This window comes from Ziziphus jujuba, chromosome 9, assembly GCF_031755915.1.
Source record: "Ziziphus jujuba cultivar Dongzao chromosome 9, ASM3175591v1".
In the NCBI taxonomy this organism is placed as follows: domain Eukaryota; kingdom Viridiplantae; phylum Streptophyta; class Magnoliopsida; order Rosales; family Rhamnaceae; genus Ziziphus; species Ziziphus jujuba.
This window is the reverse complement of record NC_083387.1, coordinates 15,782,234-15,803,942: the sequence shown is the minus strand read 5'-3', so window position 1 is coordinate 15,803,942 and position 21,709 is coordinate 15,782,234. Positions and strand designations below refer to the sequence as shown.

Here is a 21,709-nt window from a genome sequence, read left to right as displayed (position 1 = left end):
GTTTATCTTTTTGTTCATATTTTAGGAATGTAAACATATACTCAAAGCCTACATATATAGAAGTTAAACATATTGAAAAAATTATATTTCTTATAAGCTCTAATTTTTTAGATCGATAGTCATAATTTAAAATGGTATATATCAAAACCTTACTTATCAATAGACCTTGTGTTCAATACGTGATACCCCATTTGAATTTATATATGTGTTGAAAAGAAGTTTGGCACTCTTACATATAAGGGAATATAATATTGATTTATATATGATTTATTTTAGTTTTACCCTTTAGTTGAGAAGAAATGAATGAGAAGAAATGAATAATATTGATTTATATATGATTTTCTTTAATTTTGTCCTTTAGTTTAATAGAAATATATAATATTAATTTACCTTTCTTTTTCTTATGGATAGATATGGATCAAAAAAAATTATTTGCGTTTCTAATCATACGAGTGTGGCATTTACACATGATGAGTTTAATGTTGATGATAATATTGTGGATACTAAAGAGAAAACAAAGGCATTATAATAATCATATACTTAGAGACCGAAGCTTTATTAGGCATGAGACAAGATTGAGTTATTTAGATAGTATAATAGGCAATAGTGATTTAGAATGTATAAATCAACTTCGAGTGGATAGAAGAACTTTTGGAATATTATGTGAGTTACTTCGTAGTAATGGAAGGATAAAGAAAGATGGTATAGGATCCTTAGAGGAGCAAGTGTGCATGGTCTTACATAAACTTGCTCACTATGTAAAAAATCGTACAGTTGGCAATAGATTTAAGAAATCATGAGAAACAATTAGTAGGTATTTCAATTCTATATTACATGGTGTATTACAGTTGTAAAGTAAATTACTTTATATTCCAAAACCAGTTCCTAAAAATTGTATCGATGAGAGATGGAGATGGTTTAAGGGAAGCTAATAAAAGTGTAGAAAATTTTTAACATATTTGCATTATGTTGTTTATATACTAATTATTTATAATTTACATAGAATTATTTGGGTGCATTGCATGAAACTTATATTAAGGTTCATATGTATAAACATGATAAACTAAGTTACCGAACTAGAAAAGGAGAAATTGCAACCAATGTTCTAGGGGTTTGCTCCTGTGACATGAAGTTTATCTTTGTTTTACTGTGGTGGGAAGGTTCTGCTTCTAAATCTAGAGTACTTCGGGATGCAGTAACTAGGCCGAATGGGTTAAAAGTCCCCACAAGTATATAAAGATTTGTATAATATAAGTGATTAAGTAATAAAATAAAAAAACATACAGAAACTAATGTTTTTCTTCATAATATAGGAGATTATTACCTTGTTGATGGTGGGTACACAAATGGGGAGGAGTTTCTTGCACCTTATAAAGAAACTTGATATCATTTATCGGAATGGAGAGAGGGTGGTCAACCTACTAATCCTATGGAGTATTTTAATATGAAATATGCTTCAGCAAGGAATGTTATAGAAAGATGTTTTGGATTGCTTAAGATGCGATGGGGCATTTTAAGGAGTCCAGCATTTTACCTTATTAAAACTCAATGCCAAATAATTACTGCATGTTGCTTGTTACATAACCTTATTAGAGATGAAATGTCTGCCGATCCAATGGAAAGTAAAGCAAATATAAATGATAGAAATTTAGAAAATGAAGAAAGCGAAAGATTAGGCACAACTGGTACAATTGAATCTTCAAATGAATGGTCAACTTGGAAGAATAACTTAGCAAGTCAAATATATAAAGAGTGGAGAGGGAATAGGCACCATTAACTTATATTTCAATATTTGATATCTAGTAATAGAAGGATTGTTTTGATATGTTAACATTATGTATATTTTTGCTATTAAAGTATATTAGTCTAATTGATGTTTGTACTTGTTTATTTGCTTATATATAATTTGTTGTAAATGTGTTTAAAATTATTAATATGCATATATGTACACATATATATATAGGAATGATGGGACAAAGTAGTCAATCAAAATCAAGATGATCATGGAGTAAGGCTAAAGAAAATGCTTTATTATCTATACTTAAAGATGTAGTACTATTTGGATTTCGATGTGATAATAGATCTTTCAAATTTGGAACAATGGTCCATGTTTAGAAGGCTTTGGAAGGATAATTTCCTAATTTGGGGATAAAAGCTAATCCTCATATCGGTTCAAGATTGAGACATTAGAAAAAACAATATGGAATTGTTTTTGACATGCTTAACACAAGTGGTTGCATGGAATGATGTGCTCAAATGTGTTGAGGTGGATAGCGATGAGGCATGGGATGATTATGTTAAGGTTTAACTTAAGGCTATAGATAAATTTATTTGATATAATATTTAGAGTGTAACAATATAATTAATTTTAATTTCTTGTGTTGTAGCATAACAAAAATGCTGAAGAATGGAGAGGAAAACAATTCCTTATATTTGATAGATTGGCCAATAACTGGAAGGGCAACTAACTCCTATTGATATGGTTGAAGAGGTAAATAGAGAAGATAATAACATAAATGCTATTGACATAGAAGAGAGCTCTCCAACTTCTGTGCAAAATAGGGAAACTGCTACTTCAACCCATAAAAAGAAAAAAAGAGTGGATTGTAACAATGCAGAGGACGTTTTATTGGCTTCATTTCAGCAAATGTTTGACAAATCTATTGATCAATTGAAGGTGATAGCAGATACCCTCGTGAAAGGTCATGAAGATTTATCTGATATTTCTAATGAATTAAAAGATATGGGACTATCTGTTGAGGATCAACTGGATGTATTTGGTGTTATAGTACAGAAACCTCATTATCCTCCTATGTTTAGGTCCACTCATGGGCCAGTTAGAGAGATATTTGTACGGAGGTTACTTCGCCAATTGAGAGGAGATTCATCAAGCTTGAATGACTAACTTTGTTGTATTGCTTTGTGGTTGCATTCTATAAACTTTATTTAATTGTAATTTAGATTATGTAAACATTATTTGTTAGAGTGTTTTGGATTTTGGTATTGATTGTGTTAACTTTTATTTGATTATATGTGGTTTGGTGTTATGATTAAACTCATATGTTTAAAAAATTATGTAGAATATTATTATGTTGTGTTGTTATAACTATATATATATATATATATATTAATTTGATTTATATTGTAACATATAATTTTATTTTATTTTCTATATTTATAGATTGCATATGGCGCGTGAAACTGTTTATGTTATTTTTAAAGGTTGAAGGACGGGAATTTATCACTCATAGCCTGAATGTGAAGAACAAGTTAATGGATTCAAAGGATATATAAATCATATTCTTCAGTTGAAAAAGCTCAGGACGAGTATATATTATACCTTCAACATCAAAAGAGACTCCTTCAAATATATGCTTCAATGAGAATGATCAATCTCACCCAATTTATGAAAATACTTCGAGTGGATGGAAAATCTTTCTTATTGGATGCATTGTAGGAGTAATAGTCATGAGCATAGTTACGAAAATATTAAACTAATGATATGTTATTTGATATGTAATATGTACTGGAGATATTACTTAGTAAATATGAGGAAAGACTTTTGTTTTTATTTAATTGTCAATTTAGTAATTTTTTATTTTTTTCAAAGTTTTGTTTTTATTTTTTCTAAAATGAAAATAATATGGAAAGAGAAATATAAGATATTTTTGTAATGTTTATTTTTTTAAGACCAATAATTTAAGAAATAATAAATAATAAAAAATAATACAGTACAATACCAAGATATATCAAACACTGTATTACTTTATACAATCAAGCACCAAACATAGTATAAGTATAATATAATACATTCCAGCACAATCCAATACAATACAATTTATACCAATACAATCCAATATTGCATACCAAACAAGCCCTTAGTATAGATGACAATTTTGCCCCAATTGAACTATTTAGGTCATAAGTTGCTTACTTCAAAATTTCTTTTATTTTTTCCTTCTTTATCGTTCTCCATTTGTTTAGTGTACAAGTAATTGAGACTCATAGCATCTTCCATAGCTTACTATCTAAGTTTATTGCCTTTTGTATGAATGACAAGTTTGTTCCAATTGAATTGTCTTACTGGCATAGGATTCGGTGCCATTTTGTGAACAGTATGATAATTTTTACATATCATGTTTTTTTTTGTATTTTAAATATTTTTACTGAGTATTAAAATTGTATAGATACTACTAAGTTACTAATAAGTGTGACTTAAAGATATATTAATGATTTTTATATAAATCAATGAATTCAAATAAATTAATTTAAACAAATATATATAAATTTATTCAAATCATGTAAAAATATGATAGTAATTCCAATCCTTTTAACTTTCTCATATTTACTAATCAATAAAACTTCAATATCATTTAAGCAAAAATTCTCATATCTTTAAAGTTGTTGGTGGTTCTCTTTTTTTTTTTTTTTTTTTTTTTTTTTTGGGCTCATTAATGTTGATAATACTTCATACAGTAATAATTTGGCTAATTTGTATTATTACATCTTATCTGAATCATCAACATTCTTTAAACTTTATTATAAAGTTTGTCTAATCCTACCTTTTAATATCTATACTACTCAAGCATATGAAGTAAAATATAATATAAAAGATAATCTAAACTACAAAATAAAAATGAAAGCAAGAGAAAAGGAGAAATACCACAAAAATGAAAAGGATTGAGAGTACTAAGGAATTCTTTCTTGATAAATAATAACCTTAACATAAGCATCCATATATATATATATATATATATATATATATCTATGTATGTAGAAGATTAGATTAAATAAAAAGATCTAAAAATTAAATTACATTTATTTTATAACTACAAATATGAATGATAAATATGTAAAAGCAAAATTAATCAATTGAAGAGCGAGCAAAACAAAATTACCTAAAAACCATATCTACCCATTAGAACCATAACTTTAGAGAGCAAATTTATAAAATCGGTACTAATTAATTGGAAAGCAAGTAAGAAATAGTAACACCACATACTTAATAAAAAGCCATAAGAATTATAAAAAATTACATAAATACCATCTAACTTTATTGAGACTTATAGTATTGCTATGGTTGTATAGAAGGTATAAAAGTACAATTAATCCTTAAAATAATAATAAATTGTAAATTACATAAAAAAAATTAATAGTACTTATGGATTATATACTATATAAATTTTCACTATGCATTTTCATTTCTACAATAAATCTACCTCTAAATTGTAATTTATAAATTTGGACCTTATTATATATATTCCCAGGTCATTCAAAAGACAGAACATTTTTTATACCCCTTGTATCTCAACTAACTACACAAAAGATCTTGCAAAAATAAAAAACCAAAAAACTATACATAAGGCTAATACAGAGGATAAGTAATTTTTGTAGTGTTCCTTTATTTTGCTGTTTTAATGTATTTGCTCTCTTTAATAATGAAAAGTTTTCTTTCAAAAAGAAAAAAAGAAAGAAAAAGAAACTTAGACCAAGTATCTATAGTTCAGATTTTATTTATTTGTGAATTTCCTCTAATTTATAATAAAATATGGTAAAGCGATAGGTGACAATAATCGTCACATTCCCAGTTAGTATTTTAATTTTAAATATTAATTGATATATTAACCTAGGTCATTTGTTACATTACTATATTTTATTAAAAAAATTGGAAGATAATTTGTAGCATAATAGTATTCAAATCATTTGTCATGTCATATTTTTTATTATAAATTGATAGATATTTGTCTATATAATAGTAGTGGTCTTCGTGAATATCCCTAAGAAAATTTGTTAGGTATTTGAAATTTCAGTCTGTTTATGATGCGGACAGTCCTCATGCAGATCACAGTATTGGTGACGGTTTTTCATAGTATTGGTGACGTTTTTCTAAAAAACCGTCGTTAATACTATGAAAAATAGTTACTAATACTGCGGTGCTCATGTGAACCGTCCTCACCATAGAATTTCCACTTGAAATTTAAATATCCACTCCAAATATGTCAAAATTTCTCAAAGTAGCCCAATAAAGATATATTTTTTATTCAATAAAAAATATAAGTTTATCTATAAAAAAAATAAAAAAATATACAAACAAACAATGGCCCTTGTTAGCATCCATCACAACTACATTGCTCTATCCCTCTCAAGGACACATCGAATTGATAATAGAATAACAACATTTACCCTTTCAAAAAAGCATAAAAATAAATAAACAAATAAATAAATTTACAAATAAAATGAAAGAGAGTATCCAAACCTTTATCTGTTAACAAATAATTTTAGTTACCCAACTTTTGAATTTTCTTTCCAACTCTTACACAAACAACCAAAATAAAGAGAACCCCAAACAGTGTGAATAAAATTGTAAAGCATTTAATCTCTGGCGCGATTGAGACAATCCAAATGAACATATATTTAAAATAAAAAATAAAAAGTGAGGGATAATTACACTTTAGTTTCTTCTAAAATTATATTATTTTGTTGAGGGGCTGTAAAAATTTTTATACACTCTGATACTTTCAATTTTACAAACCGTTCAAAAATTGTACTTTAGTACTTCGTAATTTTTTTTATTTTTTTTATTTTTTTTTACCAATTGAATTCAATAAAATAGATTAGTAAACTAAAAAAAAAAAAAAAAAGGGAAAACCAAAATAAAATATAAAACCTCACCTTTTAATCCAACCAAAAAACATATACGTATTTTTTTTATATAAAATATGTATTTTTTAATAAAATTTTTACTTTCCGAAAGCAAATTACATTATATTATATGAACTAATTGATCACTTTTTTATAGGTCTTTATTTTTTTTTAATTTTTTTTGAATCTCTATAATATGTTCATATTATTATTTTCATTTTTTTAAAAAATGTATTTGTATATTTTAATACTTTAATAAAAGATTAACAGTTATCTTTTTGACCCCAAAAAAAAAAAGAATAATATTATCTCTTAAAAAAGTTTATAAAATTTTAAGTTTTTACCAAAGTTTATTACGTTTTTTTATCCTAAAATTTCGGGAAGAAATTTAAAATTTAATAAATTTATTTAAGAGAGAACCATTATTCTTTTATTAAATTAGTAAAGTATTAAAAATAAAAATATATTTTTCCAAAAAATAAAAATAATAATATATGCATATTATAGAGATTCAAAATAAAATAAAATAAAAAGACCTATGAAAAAATGATCAAGTAATTTTTATAAAGTAAAATTAAAAAAAAATACATTTGTACTGTTTGGTTAGATTAAATGGTGCATTTTTAAATTTTATTTTGATTTAAAATTTTTTTAGTTTAATAATATATTTCACTGAATTTAATTGGAAAAATGTATAAAAAAAATTACAGGGCAAATGCAATTTTTTAATAAATTTTATTAACTTTAAGAACCAGTTTGTAATAATTTTTAAAATAGGATTTATTAGAATGTCAAAAAAAAAAAAATGCATAGCCCTTTGAACCAAATAATATGATTTCGGAAGTTATTAAAGTGTAATTATAACAAATTGTAATATATATAAATTTAATGAAATTATTTTTTTTTTTTAAAAAGGAAAACAATTAAAGGCACACTAATTTATTGGGAAACAATCTTCATCAATGCACCTAATTCCAACCTGTCTAAATCAAATTAATTATGACAAAAATACAGCAGGTGCAGAACTTCAATCCTCTCCTTTTCCTTATTCCCAGTCACCATATGCTGTGATTGAGTCATCTTTGTTTCCCCTTAAATATTGTTCATCAAATCTTATTAGTGCTTGTCAAAATGGGATAGCCTATCCTTTTTTGTAATTTTCATGAAAATACTTTTTAGTTTTTATCCAATTATGTATGCTTTTTTTTTCTTTTTTCTTTTTTGGCAGATAATACTATTCTTACTGGTACAATCCCATTAACCTAAGAGCTGCTACTAATGCTTACAGACATGACAAATAGAATTATTGGATATTTTCTATGTATAAAAATATTTATGACGGTTAGATTTATATGATATTTTTAATCCGAGAATTATGAATAATTTTTTTTATATTTTATTTTTATAAATTTATTATCATATTAAAATTATATATATATATATATATGGAATATTAATAAATACAGCATAAAGCATCTTTTAAAGCCAATGTATAGAGTCTTAACCACGAAAAAAGGAAGCAACCATTAGGACAAAATAGGTTCTTTAGCTTCATGTTGGTGATGGATCCGACCATTTCCTACTTAATTCGGTAGCAAATAAAATAAAAGAAATCGTCCAGAAAAAAAGAATAATAAAAAATAAAAATAAAAGAAATACGTGCTCGGTTTGTCCTCTGTCTCTCATATCCAAACCCATAAAAACCACAAGTATATATATAGTACATAAATAAGTGTCTGAGTTTGAGCCCTGGATTGTACTTTTTACTGGGCTTTGACTCCTATCGCTTGCTTCTCCAGGTACTTTCTTCTTCTCCCTTTTGCTCGTCTATGGCTTCCTTACCCTTGTTTTCATCATCGCTTCTGCAAAGGGCTTTTTACCTGAAACCTCTCACTACTCAAACTCAATTTACACTTCGTCTGATGCACTAATTTGTTTTTTTTTTTGGGTGAGATATGATTGTTTTCTGTGCTTGATAGTGTCCGCTGAGTAGTTTTGGTACTTGAAATCTGCTTTATTGGAAATGGGTTTCGATTGTGAATGTAAGTAGATGGGATTACTGTTTTTAACGTGTCGTGGGTCTGATCTTTTCTTATCTTTTTGGTAGATAGTGTGGTTTCGATTCTAGGGCTTTTTTTTTTTTCTCTCTCTTTTTGTGGCTTTACTTCTGATCTTTTGGGGTTTTACATGGGAAGTTCATTCTTCCACTTGTTTTGGTTGGATTTCCAATTCTGGGTTGTTCTCTCTAGTGCAATTTTCTATGAAATTGAACTTTGTTCTGCTTATTTTTGGTTTTTTGTCTAATTTTTTCTTTGGGTGGTGCTCTTGAGCCTGTGGGAAATTAAAGGATTATGGAATGCTAGAATTTTCTTGTGCTAGCGAAAGGAGTATAAACCTTCCTTGTAGGTCACTTTCAGATTCAAATGTAATTAAAATATCGATATTGTTGATATACACTTTGAATTAAGTTGGTTACCTTCAGAATCAAATATAATTGAAGTATATATATTGTTTATGTACACTTTAAATTAAGTTGGTTTTTTTATGTCTAAGGTTATTCGTATTAAAATTGGAGCATTCATAGAGTTTAGTTAGATTATAGATTTTTCTGGAGTAAAATTAGACATTTTTAATGCTTCAAGTAATATGTCAAGTTAACAAATGTTATATTTTGGATTTTGGACAGGCTTATTATACTTGCTATTTACATATAGAGAAGTCAGGATAAGGGTAGGAGATTTGAGCAATAATCCATCATGTTTAAGCGGTTACCTAGTCGAAATAACAGATCCAAAGGCTTTAGGGTGAAGCATGTCCTGCAGATTTGTCTCCTGCTTGGGGTTTGCTTCTGGTTAATCTACCAGGTCAAGCATTCCCATGATAAGAAGAAGGAATTTGATAAGAATGATGCAAATACCTCGAACAGAAAGTTGGGTGATGATGGGATTATCAAACTTGGAAGGAAGGACCTTCATCCTGATGAGATAACTACTAAAATTGAAAAGCACGTGGAAGAAGATGAAGAAGAAATATCAGTAGAGGAAGAAGAAAAGCATGAAGACGAAGAGCAAGAAGAAGAACAAAACAAGCATGAAGTGGAAGAACAAGAGGAAGAAGAAAACAAGAATGAGGAAATAGAAGAGGATGGAAGAGGAGGTGGTGATGATGAGATAGACGAAAATGAGCAAGAGAGAAAAGAGGGGGAAGGTGATCATGATGAGGATTTTATAGATGAAGAGAAAGAGAGAGAAGACGATGAAAAGGAGAGTGAAGATAAAGAAACTCAAGTAGAGGATGAGAATTCATCTGAGGATCAGGATAGTGATGGAAGTTCTCGAAATACTCATGAGGCACGAGAGGAACATTACAAGGCTGATGATGCATCCAGTGCTGTGACCCATGATGCTCATGATGCCCAAATTATAAGCACTGAAACTGAGCATGTAAGTTCAGAAAACTCAAATGAGGGCGCAGAAACAAATAATCTTGAATTACAGAACAAATCTCGTAACGCTGAGGAGATTAATGGGCATGAAAAAGAATCAGGATTAATGGTGAGAGAAGGTGGAACTGATGGTAATGGCACTTTGATCGTTATTGCTGGTGAACAGAAGGCTGATAATAGTTCAACCAAAAATGTGGATGGCCAAGTTGTATCAACATTGCAGTCTGATGGTCAACAGGAAGGAGGCAATAACTCATTCCAGGTTGGTGAAAAAGCTACCAATGGCTCAACGGTAGTGACTGTAGAAGTGAGCCAGAACGTAACAGAAGACGGCAGCCAAATGTCTGGCTCCTCTCCGCAGAATGAAACAGACTCTGTATCTTATTCAGATCATCCTCAAAATGTAACTATAGATGGTACAACTACAGGGGAGAGCAAGAATTCAGACACCTTGTTACTGGGAGGGACCAATAACTCTAGCGTAGCTTCCGAGGACAACCAATCTAGCATTAATTCCACAATTTCCACTGGAGTGGATAATGCAAGTGTGGCCTCTGGACAATTCTTGGATTCATCTAATAAGCTAAAGCCTGATGATGATGTTTCAGGAAAGATTTCAAGCTCTGATGGAACAGCTGGAGTGGAGGAGGGTTATAGGCTTTCAGTCATGAAGGGGAATACAGATGCCACTCAGAATGAGAAATCAGAAAATGGAAGTGAATCTGACGGAACAGATGAGAGTTCGGACTCCACAAATGGGACAGAGGATTCAATTCAACATGATCCCATTGATTCTTCCGATACCCATATTTCCCAAGATGAGAAAGAAGTTCGCACCGACCTGGGTACTTTGCCAGAGATAAGAACAGAAGGGGATGAGAGTGAAGAGGCTGCGGCAGAATGATGATTATACATGTTTTTCAGTTCTTTCGAGCACTTTCAGGTTCTCATATTTAACCCTATCTTGATGCACAAAGCGTAAAAGGTTTTTGCTGAAGTGTGTGAAAGTTATTGTTCAGTGGCCAAAGAAATCAACTTAGCAGGTAAAATCTAGGCTAGTTAAATAGTATCAGTGTTAGTGGGTTTAATCTGTAACACTAATTTCAACTTCTCACTATATACTGATTTTTGCTTTCATTTGTACTTTGCTCTTTTCATCAATCTTTGATGTTTATTTGTACTGGAAAAAAGTAACACAACTATGTGATGTATGTTTTGTGAGCAAAATTTTTGACTTCTCGTACCAGTACATTTTATGTTAATTGCAAAGTGAACTACGATATTGTTTAAGGAAGGTAAAATGCACGTTTTGTTTTCTTATTTCAAATGCTCGTCAACACCTTGTTGCAATGGCAAATGGCGAGTATTTCAATTTTCAGACGCTAAGAAAGCGGAATCTTTAGTTTGAGACAGAACACTTGCAAATAAATGGCTGTCTGACGTGATTATAGTTGACAATTATCGGGTTTTGTTTATATTTATTAAAAAAAGATGTGGATTATGCAGTTTTTCCTGTTCTTTTATCTTTTTATTTTTCCCCCCTTCAAAAGGAGATTTTTTTCCTCACTCCAAACGCTCTTTACTCTGTCATGGTTCATAATTTCTATATGCCAAATCTTGTCAAAGTTATTTCTATGCAAATATGGTGGTTTTAACTTTTAAGTAAATTCCAAACATAATAGTGTGTGAGGTTTTATTCATTTGAATATGGATTGTAGTTTAATGATTTTTTATTTTTTGGTGAATTTCTAGTTAAATGAAATTACAAAAGCTCTCTCAACGATTTATTGTTTGTCTCTATACTTTGATACCATTGGATCTGTATTTCACTTAAAAATTACAATTGATTATCCCACCATAGAATGTGTTTGATGAGTTCGGCCTCACCAAATTGGACTGGACTATTTAAGTTTTATCTGGTAAAACTTTAAATAGTCCACTACAGTCCAATACAGCACAACATGTCTAACATGTCAAACGGGGGGTACTCTCATGCTTAACCACAGTTCATCATGTTCTACACGGCTTTAAGCTTGCCTCCGAATAAGCCCTGCACGTTCAAGCAACTCGAAAGAGCTCTTGCATGAGAATGACTTGGACAAGCTCAATATGCAAACTGAGAAACAATGTTTGGTCTTCCTAGAAAACATAGAAAGCTTGTTATTTCTGAACTTGAATATCACCAAACTGCGTAGTAAGAGAACAATTAGATGTAGCCGAACAATGTATTTATAACAATGGTTTCCAGCCAATTTTAAAACAATCACACTTGAAAGGCTACCAGAGATATTACAAGTTTTTCACAACTTCACGATAGTCCTTCAGTAGTGAGTTTGTAGAGCTAAGCATTTTGAGAGGAATACACACCCAGAAAGGTTGAGCAAAACTTCAGGAATCAACATTATGAAACCTTATTGATTTCATTTTCATGTCAACACAAAACCGAACTAGCCGAATAAACAAGGAATAAAACACCTTTGATCAAATATGCTGAGTTACAAAATAAATGTTACAGAAAACTTTGAATAAAATTACAAAATAAGAATATATGAGAAACACAGTTCCAGTTACCAAGACAAGCTTTATAAGAATGGTAGGGAAGGGAAGAAAGCTTGGTCTAGATTGTCAACAAAAAGAATTACAGAGACTGTCAAATACTTCATTCTCCTTTCAAGGCAGTTTGAGATTGATGTGCATTCCACTGCAACAACATCCACAGTATCGATGTGCCTGATCAAATCAAAAGGACTTTATTATTCAACGTGATTCAAAACCAGTTAACCATGATAAGAAAACAAATACGTCCACAACACCAGAAAAGGAAAATTAAATTTAGGGAAGGGGGGCAGGGCCTCAAAGAGCTCGCTTGTCTTGCAGCATGCATACAACACACTCTACACAAGAAGGATCAAGGGGAAAAATAAAATTAAAAAAAAATAAAATAAAACCAAAAGCATTTAGCTACCAACTTCATAAAAAGTTTTTGACATCTCATAACATAATTAACATCGATAGGGATCTCTTCTTTTGCTTCAAATTGGAAGGCTGGATTTCCTTGAATAATTGATTTCTTTTCTATTTACAGTGAAGGTTTTGTAATATCAATAGCAATTAAATATATTGAAAGGTTAGGTTTTGAGACTTAACCTTTGATATTTAAAAATCCAATGCGGATTTTTCTGTTCAGCAACTCGTATATGCAAATTCCAATTATTACCCCCATAACCATCTCTATCTCTAGCATTGCAATTGTTGCAACCAAATAACAACACCAGACACTTAACAGGCAGGCACTATTGGACCATCATTATGACAATTGCTTTTGCCACTGGCACCACTTCCGCCATCACCACTAATTATGGCACAAACATCACCAAACCTGATATCAATTGCCACCATACCAGTCACCACACCAAAACTAAAATTACAGTTAACCATTTCCACCAGAACTAAACCACCACCACCAAATAACAGCCTCCATCATCAACATTGTAAGCCACTTGATTATCAGTTACCACCATTTACTACCACGTCCACCACCATCACCACCTTCATGATAGTTCTTAAGTAGCATAGTAGGATTTAAAGTAATTACCATCATTGAAATTTGACTAATTATTTTAAGTTTGCAAACAAAGGCAATTTAACAATGTATTCAACATGATGACTAATGGACCAATGGCCTTCCTGCTCATTGTACTTCTCCCGTGCAAGATAGATGTGTTGGGCACCAGACAAGTGCAGAACTAAGATCCCTGGTATTTCCACCTCCCATTTGGGAGTGATTTTAAAATGGTTAAAATTATTTCCAAAGGGATAAAAGCGCTTCATAAAGTGTTTGACAACAAAATGTGAAATCACCTTTTAGTGACTTTGTTCTTGGAAAATCACCTATTTGATGATTCTAGAAGAAGGACCAATTAGGTGATTCTTAAAATATCACTTTAAGTGATTTCTAAGAATCACTCCCAGATGAACCCTAAGATACAAATGGTTTTACTGTTCCTAAAAGGCTTTTTTGTTAAACAACAATAGATCTCCGACTGGTTTTCTATCTAAGAATAACATAAGCATCCTATTCTTTCCACTTTACTTAAAATTCCCTATTTATAAGATTTATATCTGGATAAAACTGCTTCTTTCCAAAAGATATCATTTTATACCAGTTTTGATTGCTCATGTTTTTCTCAAACGGTGGATGCAGCACAAATATTAGATATCATTTACTCTGCTACCATAATGCTCCAAAGTTGGTGCAAATCCACGTTCAAAAGTTTTGCAACTTTAAGCGTTAATGATGTTAATGGGTTCAAGAACACCGTATTACATGGAAGAGAGTATATATCCATTTTCAAAATAAATATAAAATTTTCCTTATTATAATAATAATAATAATTGAAAAACAAAAAAAAATAAAAAATAAAAAAAAAAAGAAAGAAACCCAGAGCAATAAGGCATAGAAACTAGCAACCACAATCAGATCAAGCAATTTAATACCTGCAAAAAAGCTGACAGTTGAGAGATTCGCAATAGCCATTGTTTGATATACAAGGTACTCAGTCAAGAAATGACCAAGTGCATAGACAAAGGATAAAAAGGTAGCCAGGTATAGCGGCTTGTTTTCAAGGTTAAATGCACAGAGAAAGCAGAGTGTGCAAGTCAGAAGAGTCCAGACACCAAATGTTCTTCCATGAACTTCAGTCACTGTTGAGAATTTGAATATAATGGAAAACAAGGAAAGATTAAGTAAGCAAAAGTCAAGAAAGAACAGAAAAATAGAAATTGTGGCTCAACCTCATAAGCATGCCAAAATAATCTTATAAGCTAAAAAATTAATTGACATTATTAAAAAGGTAAAGAGAGGAGTGGTCATCAGTATATATTTTTATATCGTTATGCATGCAAGGAAGCTTTAATTAAAAGTGAAGCTCAACAGTTTTGGCATTTGTACATACAAAGCTTCATTCATCTTTTGTTGGTTATTTTCGTCATCAACATAGAACCAATTAATACACCTATGCATAACAATATGTTGTTTTGAAATTTTGACAACAGTAAAAAACTCAAAACCTGACCTAGCAATTGTCTTCAGTAAATCATGCAGACCCCAACCACATTCTCTTAAAATTCTCTTTCTCACAGGTTTTTGAATCTAGATGATGATTATGTTATAACCTATAACTATTATAAGACTTTCCAATTAATCATGGCATACTCCAAACAAGTTGTTCAACTGCAGAAAAGGGGAAAAACCGTTCAAATCATTGTAATACAGTAAATGCAAGAACCCAAAGCCTTGAAAGTAGACCACAACAATAATTACTTCATCACAAGGCACAGAAAAAGGAGAAAATCATTTTGTCATCCAAGGTTTTGCGGCCCAATTATTCATTTTGTATTTTAAATTTAGCCATAATTAAGAATACACATTCAAACATCTTTAACCCAACCTCCCTTCCCCTATACACCTCAGAGGGTATAGTAAAAACAAATTGTAACTCAAATCTACTCATATTTTCTATAAAACCCTGTCATCTTTCCAACCCCAAATCATTATGTTCCCTGGTAGAGGAAAAAACTAGATTGAGCTACAACACACACACATGAAGAGATTTCCTCTTTCTAACTCATGAATATTTGATCTGGCAAGTAAGTCTTACAAGGTTGGCCAAAACAGAACTAGGACAAGAACCCAAGACTATAAAGATGAAAATGCTTTTCGAAAACAAAAAATTAAACCATAATTCCAAAAATCTTAAACCTGCCCAGTAATGTGGTACAAAAAATAGGTGAGCTTTTTCTGAATCTTCACCTAAAAAACTTTAAAAGTCATGGAGCTTAATCCAAAGACAAATTGCCTAACTCCCAATTTTCATAGATTTATTACCAACAAGCAAATTCATACCGAAGCTCAATCATTTTTTTTCCCCAAAAAAAAAAAAAAACAACGCATACTAACAGGTGGCAGATGGAAAACCCAATTCAAAAACCGAACTGAAAGTAAGCCAAATGATAGATAGAAATGCAAAGAACATAAAAACAATAATAATTTAGATCAAAAAAGAGAAAGAGGATTAGAATGAAGTACTGGAGGATTTGGAGAAGACGGCTAGACGAAGAGCCCAAATGTCGAAGAAACCGAACCATACCGATGCCAGGCGAAGTGAACCTACTAGCATCAACCACCAACTCAATGCCTTCATTTTTAGAGAGCCGAAAAGATCCCCAGTGCGGATCTTCCAAGGCTCCCAATTTTTTCGTTTGAACTGCTTAGCTTTTTCCTAGGACTGCACACTAGACACTGTTCTTTTAACAAAATTCCTTTAAATTTAATTTTTTATTGATATATTTTTTAATGTTTTCTAATTAGATAGCCCGTTTTTTAAAATTTACTTTTAAATTGTAACTTTATTTATGATAAAAAAAAAATTTGTAACTATATTTGTAAGAGTAATATTAAAACCACCAACTAGTTTGCTAAAGGTATTTATTAAGATTTTCATTAAAATATATATATATAGATATATTTATTTATTTATTTAGTAAGATGGCATAGCAAGGTAATATATTTTTATTTTATTAATTGAAATTTTAATATATAAATTAATAATATAAGGATATTTATCATTTGGTAAAGATCTTGATAAATTAGTTGGTATTTTTAATATAATTTTATTCATACATAAATTTAAAATTTATTAAAATACGAGATTTTAAGTGATTGTATTTTTTAGTTCGATTGATCTAATTGAAAAATCATCATTTAAAAGTAGTGGATTATCAACTTAACAATTTAGATGACCCAAAAAAAAAAAATTATATATCATTTTTAAGAAAAGAAAATATGGATGTATTTAGCCATCTATGTTAAATCTCGATTAATTAGTGTGACAAATGAACATTGAGATACTTAAATTATTATGGACCCTTATTTTAATTCAACAGTTTATAATTTAAATTTAATTAGTTGCGAGATAAACGGACAAAAAAAAAATAGTAATTTACTTTATGTTAAATTTATTATTTTTGAATGGAAGCAGAATTTAGTTTATAAAATCACTTGGGTAACAGTCGGTATGATGTTAAGAGTAATGTAAGGACCATACGACACAGATTACCAATATATATATATATATATATATAGTGCCAAACAAACGAAAAAGAGAAAAGAGTAAAAGAGCATAATCTACGTGGCAAGGTACTATTTCTCTCTAATAAAACTTTCATATTCTACGTGGCGGGGTACTATTTCTCTCTAATAAAACTTTATTTAAACAATTTTAAAATATATATTTTCAAAAAAAAAAAATTTTGTGGAAATACATTTCCATAATTTTTATTTTTTTTGAATTACATTTCCACAATATAACCGAAAAAGTTTTTTAACATTTGAAAAACGAAAAGTAACAATAATAAAGAACCAAAAAAAAAAAAAAATTATATTCGGAGACCATGATAAAACGGCAAAAATCTCTCAACATACTTTTAAAAATGCATTTTTTTCCTTATATTGCTTAAGATTGCAAATTGTATAATAAAAAAGTTTGGCACAAGATCCATTGATTTTTTACATATTCCACTATCATAGGATTCTCTAGCAGCAAATTCCAGCTCGGCATATTAAAAAAATCAAACATATATGTACATGTCCTCTATTTCAAAAAAAAAAAAGTACACAAATCACAAGAAATATCGAATTAATAAAAACAAATTCCCTGCTTAGTCATTCCTCACTGTACAGTGTCACCTCTCTCAAAAAAATAATAAAAAAAAATGCAGCTAAAAATTTGCTGTCAGTAATTATCAGCAAAAAGAAAAAAAAAAAAAAAAAAAAGAATCCAATTTCCAAAACGACAAAGCAACCACACCAAACGACAACCCTCCTCTACCACTGCCTCAATTCCTTGGGTAGCTTCTGAGAAAACAACCTGCAAGCATCCATGCTCAGATCCATGGCTGCCGCCAAAGCCACGAAAGCGGCAGCGTCTTCTGCGCACGTCACGTGCTGCACACCCACCTCCACCTCCGGCTTACTGCATTTCCCAACCCCTTCCACCGTCGACGACATCACAAACCCTCTGTACGAATAATGGGCCGGGATTCCGAACCCGAAATCCGACCCGGATCCTGATCCGGACCTCGACCCGCTCACCGAGCCCATCCCGCCTCCGAAGTCGCAGCTGCTGTGCGGGCTGTTCACCGGAGACACATTGCTCGTCACGTCGATGACGAACTTCCCGCCGCTGGTGGCGCTGACGACGGAGTTAGCTAGGGTGGTCGAAGCCGCCGTATCACTCAGCAGCTCGAATTTGTAGCCGACTGAGTCGGAGCCGCCGCGCTCTCGCCACGCCTCGAGGCGACCCCATGGCTTCCATGTGCCTTCGCCCGGTCGGAGAATGAGCCAAGCCCCTGGGTTCGACCGGCTGACGAGATGTGAGCCTGGGGAGGCGACGAAGGGAGTCACCATTGATGCGACGGCTACAGGTGAGCCGGAGAGGTCATGAATGGTTATGGACCATCCCTTTCGCTCTTTTGTGCAGTGGTCCTTCTGGGTTCGCAGTGAAGGTATCCAATTTCTTGGAGTGCTCGGCTCGGACATTGACCTGGAAAAAAGTACAGTGGTGGGAAATATTAGCGCCGAGAAAATTTTATTATTTTTATGGGAAAAATAAATACTTAAATTTGAATTCTTGGAGCAAAAGTATTTTGAGAGGGTTTTAAGAAGTAGTAACAAAACGAAACCGTCATAACCCACAACAAAGATGTTCTTGCCTATTTTTCTTTTCAATTTTCTTGGCAACCAAATAAGTTAAAGAAAAAACCGCATTAAAGGGGAAAAAAAAAAATTCGAAAACCAACCTGGATTTCAGATCGCTGTTGTTTCTGAAACCAAACTTGCAAGTGAAAACCGGCTGTTTAACATTCCCTTGAACCTGAAAAACCTGTGGACTACACTCAGGTTCCCCATCAAACTGGAATACGAATCTAGGATCGGGCTCAGCACGAACATTCAAATGTAACTGTGCCGACGAACCCTTCTTGTTCTCTCCGATACCAACCCATCCATTCTGAAAAACAAAAGCCGGCCTAGTCTCCGCCGAACTCAGATCCAACGGAACCATAACCCTCCCAAGCAACCTCGCAGCGTTGAACCCGCAAGTCGTCCCTCTCCGACCCGTGAAAACCGAAATCTTCAAACAGGTTTGTTTCCCGGCGAGCTTTTCAATATGGGTCTTGTTCAAATTGAAACAAGCGGCGAGGGTATGAGAGCTTGTATCCGTACTAGTACCACTCCTGCTATCTATTGGGATCAGAGGTATAGTCGCTAACTGTGCCGGAAAGTTCTTGAGCTTTATCTTACAGAAACATGGAGAAGACGACGGGTGTATGCCGGAGAATGAGGGTTTGGAAGCGATTGGAAACTTGAGGGCCAAGTCTCCAATGAGGATCCGCACAAAAGGGCACGGATCCATGGGTTTTGGTTAAAGCAAGAGAGGGTCAATGGGAAAAAATAAATAAATGGGTGTTTTCGATCTCTCTCTTTCTCTCTCTCTCTCTCTCTCACTCTCTGAGTCTACACCAGTAGGATTTTTGAAGATCAGAAAATCGAATGGGAAAATTCATACAAGAAAGCAAATGAAAGAGAAAGATCAGTAGCCATTGAAGAAGAGGAAGCAGAAGGAAGAGAAGAGTGAAAAGAAGGATAAAAGTAGCAGATTGGGATACGGCAGGGTGCAACAGGCTGTATTCCAGCTGGGTCATTTCGGATATGAGCACTATTTTGATGGGGCCGACCTCACACAGCTATGTGTGAGCGCGCACTCTCTCTCTCTCTCTCTTTCTGTTTTTTTCCTTTTTGTTTATTATTATTATTATTTTTTTTTTTTATTCTCTGTCTTTTTCTTCTTTTGAGTTTCGACTCAAATATTTTTACTAATATGGATAATAATTTTATTTTTATTGATTTTGATTATTGTTTTGTAATTTTATTGATAATAATATTTAGAATAAGCTAAAATACCAAGAAGTTTATCTGAGATGTTTACACGTGTTATTTTTAATAGTTCACTTATTTTATACTTACTATATTAATTTTTTAATTTTTAAAATAATGACATTTCACTTTTATTTACTTTGATTACTGTTTTATAAGTGTTTTTTTAGTTGTTGAAAATTAAAAGAAACTTACCTATAAAAGTAAGTGAAATTGTATAATCATTAGTCAACCTAACTGATAAAGAAGCTAAGATATTAGTTACATTATTCATAATTTTATTCTTATTTGTTAAGATCAATGGAATAAATAAATAATTGCATGCAAATTGCATATTAGTCATAATTCGATACATGATTAGTGTCTGGCGGTAATTGGGTAGCATTGTGTTCCTTATTTTTGTTTTATATTAATAATGATGACATTTTAAACTAATGAATTTTTTTTATTTTTTTAATACTAATGAAATTAAACAAGTAAATATATACATACATATATATATATATAAAGTATATACTTCTTGATACTCATATTCAGTATATTTAGATATTCTTTTAATAGCCAACATCAAACCACAAAAATAATGAAAATCTCTACGTTTGATTTTCTATTAATTTCCACCAAAATATTCATATTACAAGTCTCGTGTAATTTCCATTGCATTTGTCTTTAAATCGCACTACTTATATAGATGGAAGGCTTTTATATTAAAAGATAAATTTAATTTCGGAACTAAAACATCAAATACAGAAAAATTTAGAAATATTCGAGAAAAATTATTTTGTTTTTTTGGGTAAAATTTTTAGTTTTGCATCTATTTGCCAAAAAATGCAAATTCCAGAGTACCAAACCAAAAACAAGGGAATAAAAAATAAAAAAAAGGGAAATAATTAGGTCAAACGTTTAAGATAAACTCGGTGCATGCATTGAGTTTGAGTAGTTGAGAAGAATACAAAATGGTGTATTAGTGGTTTTGTCAATTGGAGAACACACAAGTGTTTAATCAACATTTTATTTTCCTTTTTTGGTAATAATATTCTATCAACTTGTTGATGAATTTGCCAACGACATGATGTCTATATGATCTCTATCTTATTGCGCTAATCTGATGCTCATTGCCTTTTATATTTTCCATTTTTTTAGGAATTTTTTTTTTCTTGATTAAGCATCAAACGCTCATTACCATCTTCATTTTTCATTTTGGTCAACCATTATGAATTTCACTATGAGAGTAAATGAAAGTAAAATTTATTGATATATATATATATATTATATTTTTTATAATTTTTTTAAATTTGAAATAAATGAATTCAAACTCTAGTTCTCTACGTTATAAAACAGTGGATTTTATTTTTATCAGTTTTAAACTCTCACTTTTTTTTTATTAGTATTTTATTTTTTGCACTTTTAGAATTTACATGTAAAAAATGAAAAAGAATAGGATGCACCTGATTTTATTTTCATATGTTACCTCTTAAACCATAATTTGAAAGAAAATTAGAGTATCTATGTGGTTTTTAAGAATACGAAAAATAGATAATGATGGGAACCAAAGTATTTATCCAGATAATGAAAAAATTCAAGTGTTCTTATTATCCAAATAATAAAGAAATTTAAGTGTTCTTATT

General features: G+C 31.1%; 3 protein-coding genes across 4 annotated transcripts; 1 reads left to right on the top strand and 2 right to left on the bottom strand.

Annotated features, from left to right (window-relative positions):
• Positions 1–8,286: 8,286 nt before the first annotated feature.
• On the top strand, positions 8,287–11,330 carry LOC107407900 (uncharacterized). 2 transcript variants are annotated; one of them, XM_048480353.2, is made up of 2 exons: positions 8,287–8,441; positions 9,329–11,330. In XM_048480353.2, exon 2 carries the CDS (start codon positions 9,399–9,401, stop codon positions 10,989–10,991), a length of 1,593 nt encoding a protein of 530 aa, XP_048336310.2. In that variant the 5' UTR covers positions 8,287–8,441; positions 9,329–9,398; the 3' UTR covers positions 10,992–11,330. The 2 variants fall into 2 exon arrangements, with proteins under 2 accessions (XP_048336310.2, XP_048336311.2); XM_048480354.2 differs by lacking the exon at positions 8,287–8,441 and adding an exon at positions 8,660–8,684.
• Positions 11,331–12,535: 1,205 nt separating this feature from the next.
• Positions 12,536–16,392, bottom strand: LOC107407889 (ergosterol biosynthetic protein 28). Its single transcript, XM_016015225.4, has 3 exons — positions 16,176–16,392; positions 14,585–14,791; positions 12,536–12,817 (listed from the first exon to the last, which is right to left on the bottom strand). The coding sequence occupies exons 1-3, from the start codon at positions 16,288–16,290 to the stop codon at positions 12,747–12,749; spliced, it is 393 nt and encodes a 130-aa protein (XP_015870711.3). The 5' UTR covers positions 16,291–16,392; the 3' UTR covers positions 12,536–12,746.
• A 1,367-nt stretch (positions 16,393–17,759) lies between these two features.
• Positions 17,760–19,835, bottom strand: LOC107407651 (uncharacterized). The gene is made up of 2 exons (XM_016014959.4): positions 18,947–19,835; positions 17,760–18,690 (listed from the first exon to the last, which is right to left on the bottom strand). The coding sequence occupies exons 1-2, from the start codon at positions 19,558–19,560 to the stop codon at positions 17,973–17,975; spliced, it is 1,332 nt and encodes a 443-aa protein (XP_015870445.1). The 5' UTR covers positions 19,561–19,835; the 3' UTR covers positions 17,760–17,972.
• Positions 19,836–21,709: the final 1,874 nt, after the last annotated feature.

What these genes read in the sequence shown, in the direction of transcription:
- LOC107407900 (XM_048480353.2), top strand. Translation starts at nt 9,399, where the DNA reads ATGTTTAAGCGGTTACCTAGTCGAAATAACAGATCCAAAGGCTTTAGG.
- LOC107407889 (XM_016015225.4), bottom strand. Translation starts at nt 16,290, where the DNA reads ATGAAGGCATTGAGTTGGTGGTTGATGCTAGTAGGTTCACTTCGCCTG. An exon ending in CGTCTTCTCCAAATCCTCCA is followed by an intron (nt 14,792 to 16,175) that starts GTACTTCATTCT and finishes AATTCTCAACAG; the next exon opens with TGACTGAAGTTCATGGAAGA. An exon ending in AACTGTCAGCTTTTTTGCAG is followed by an intron (nt 12,818 to 14,584) that starts GTATTAAATTGC and finishes TGATTTGATCAG; the next exon opens with GCACATCGATACTGTGGATG.
- LOC107407651 (XM_016014959.4), bottom strand. Translation starts at nt 19,560, where the DNA reads ATGGATCCGTGCCCTTTTGTGCGGATCCTCATTGGAGACTTGGCCCTC. An exon ending in AACAGCGATCTGAAATCCAG is followed by an intron (nt 18,691 to 18,946) that starts GTTGGTTTTCGA and finishes ACTTTTTTCCAG; the next exon opens with GTCAATGTCCGAGCCGAGCA.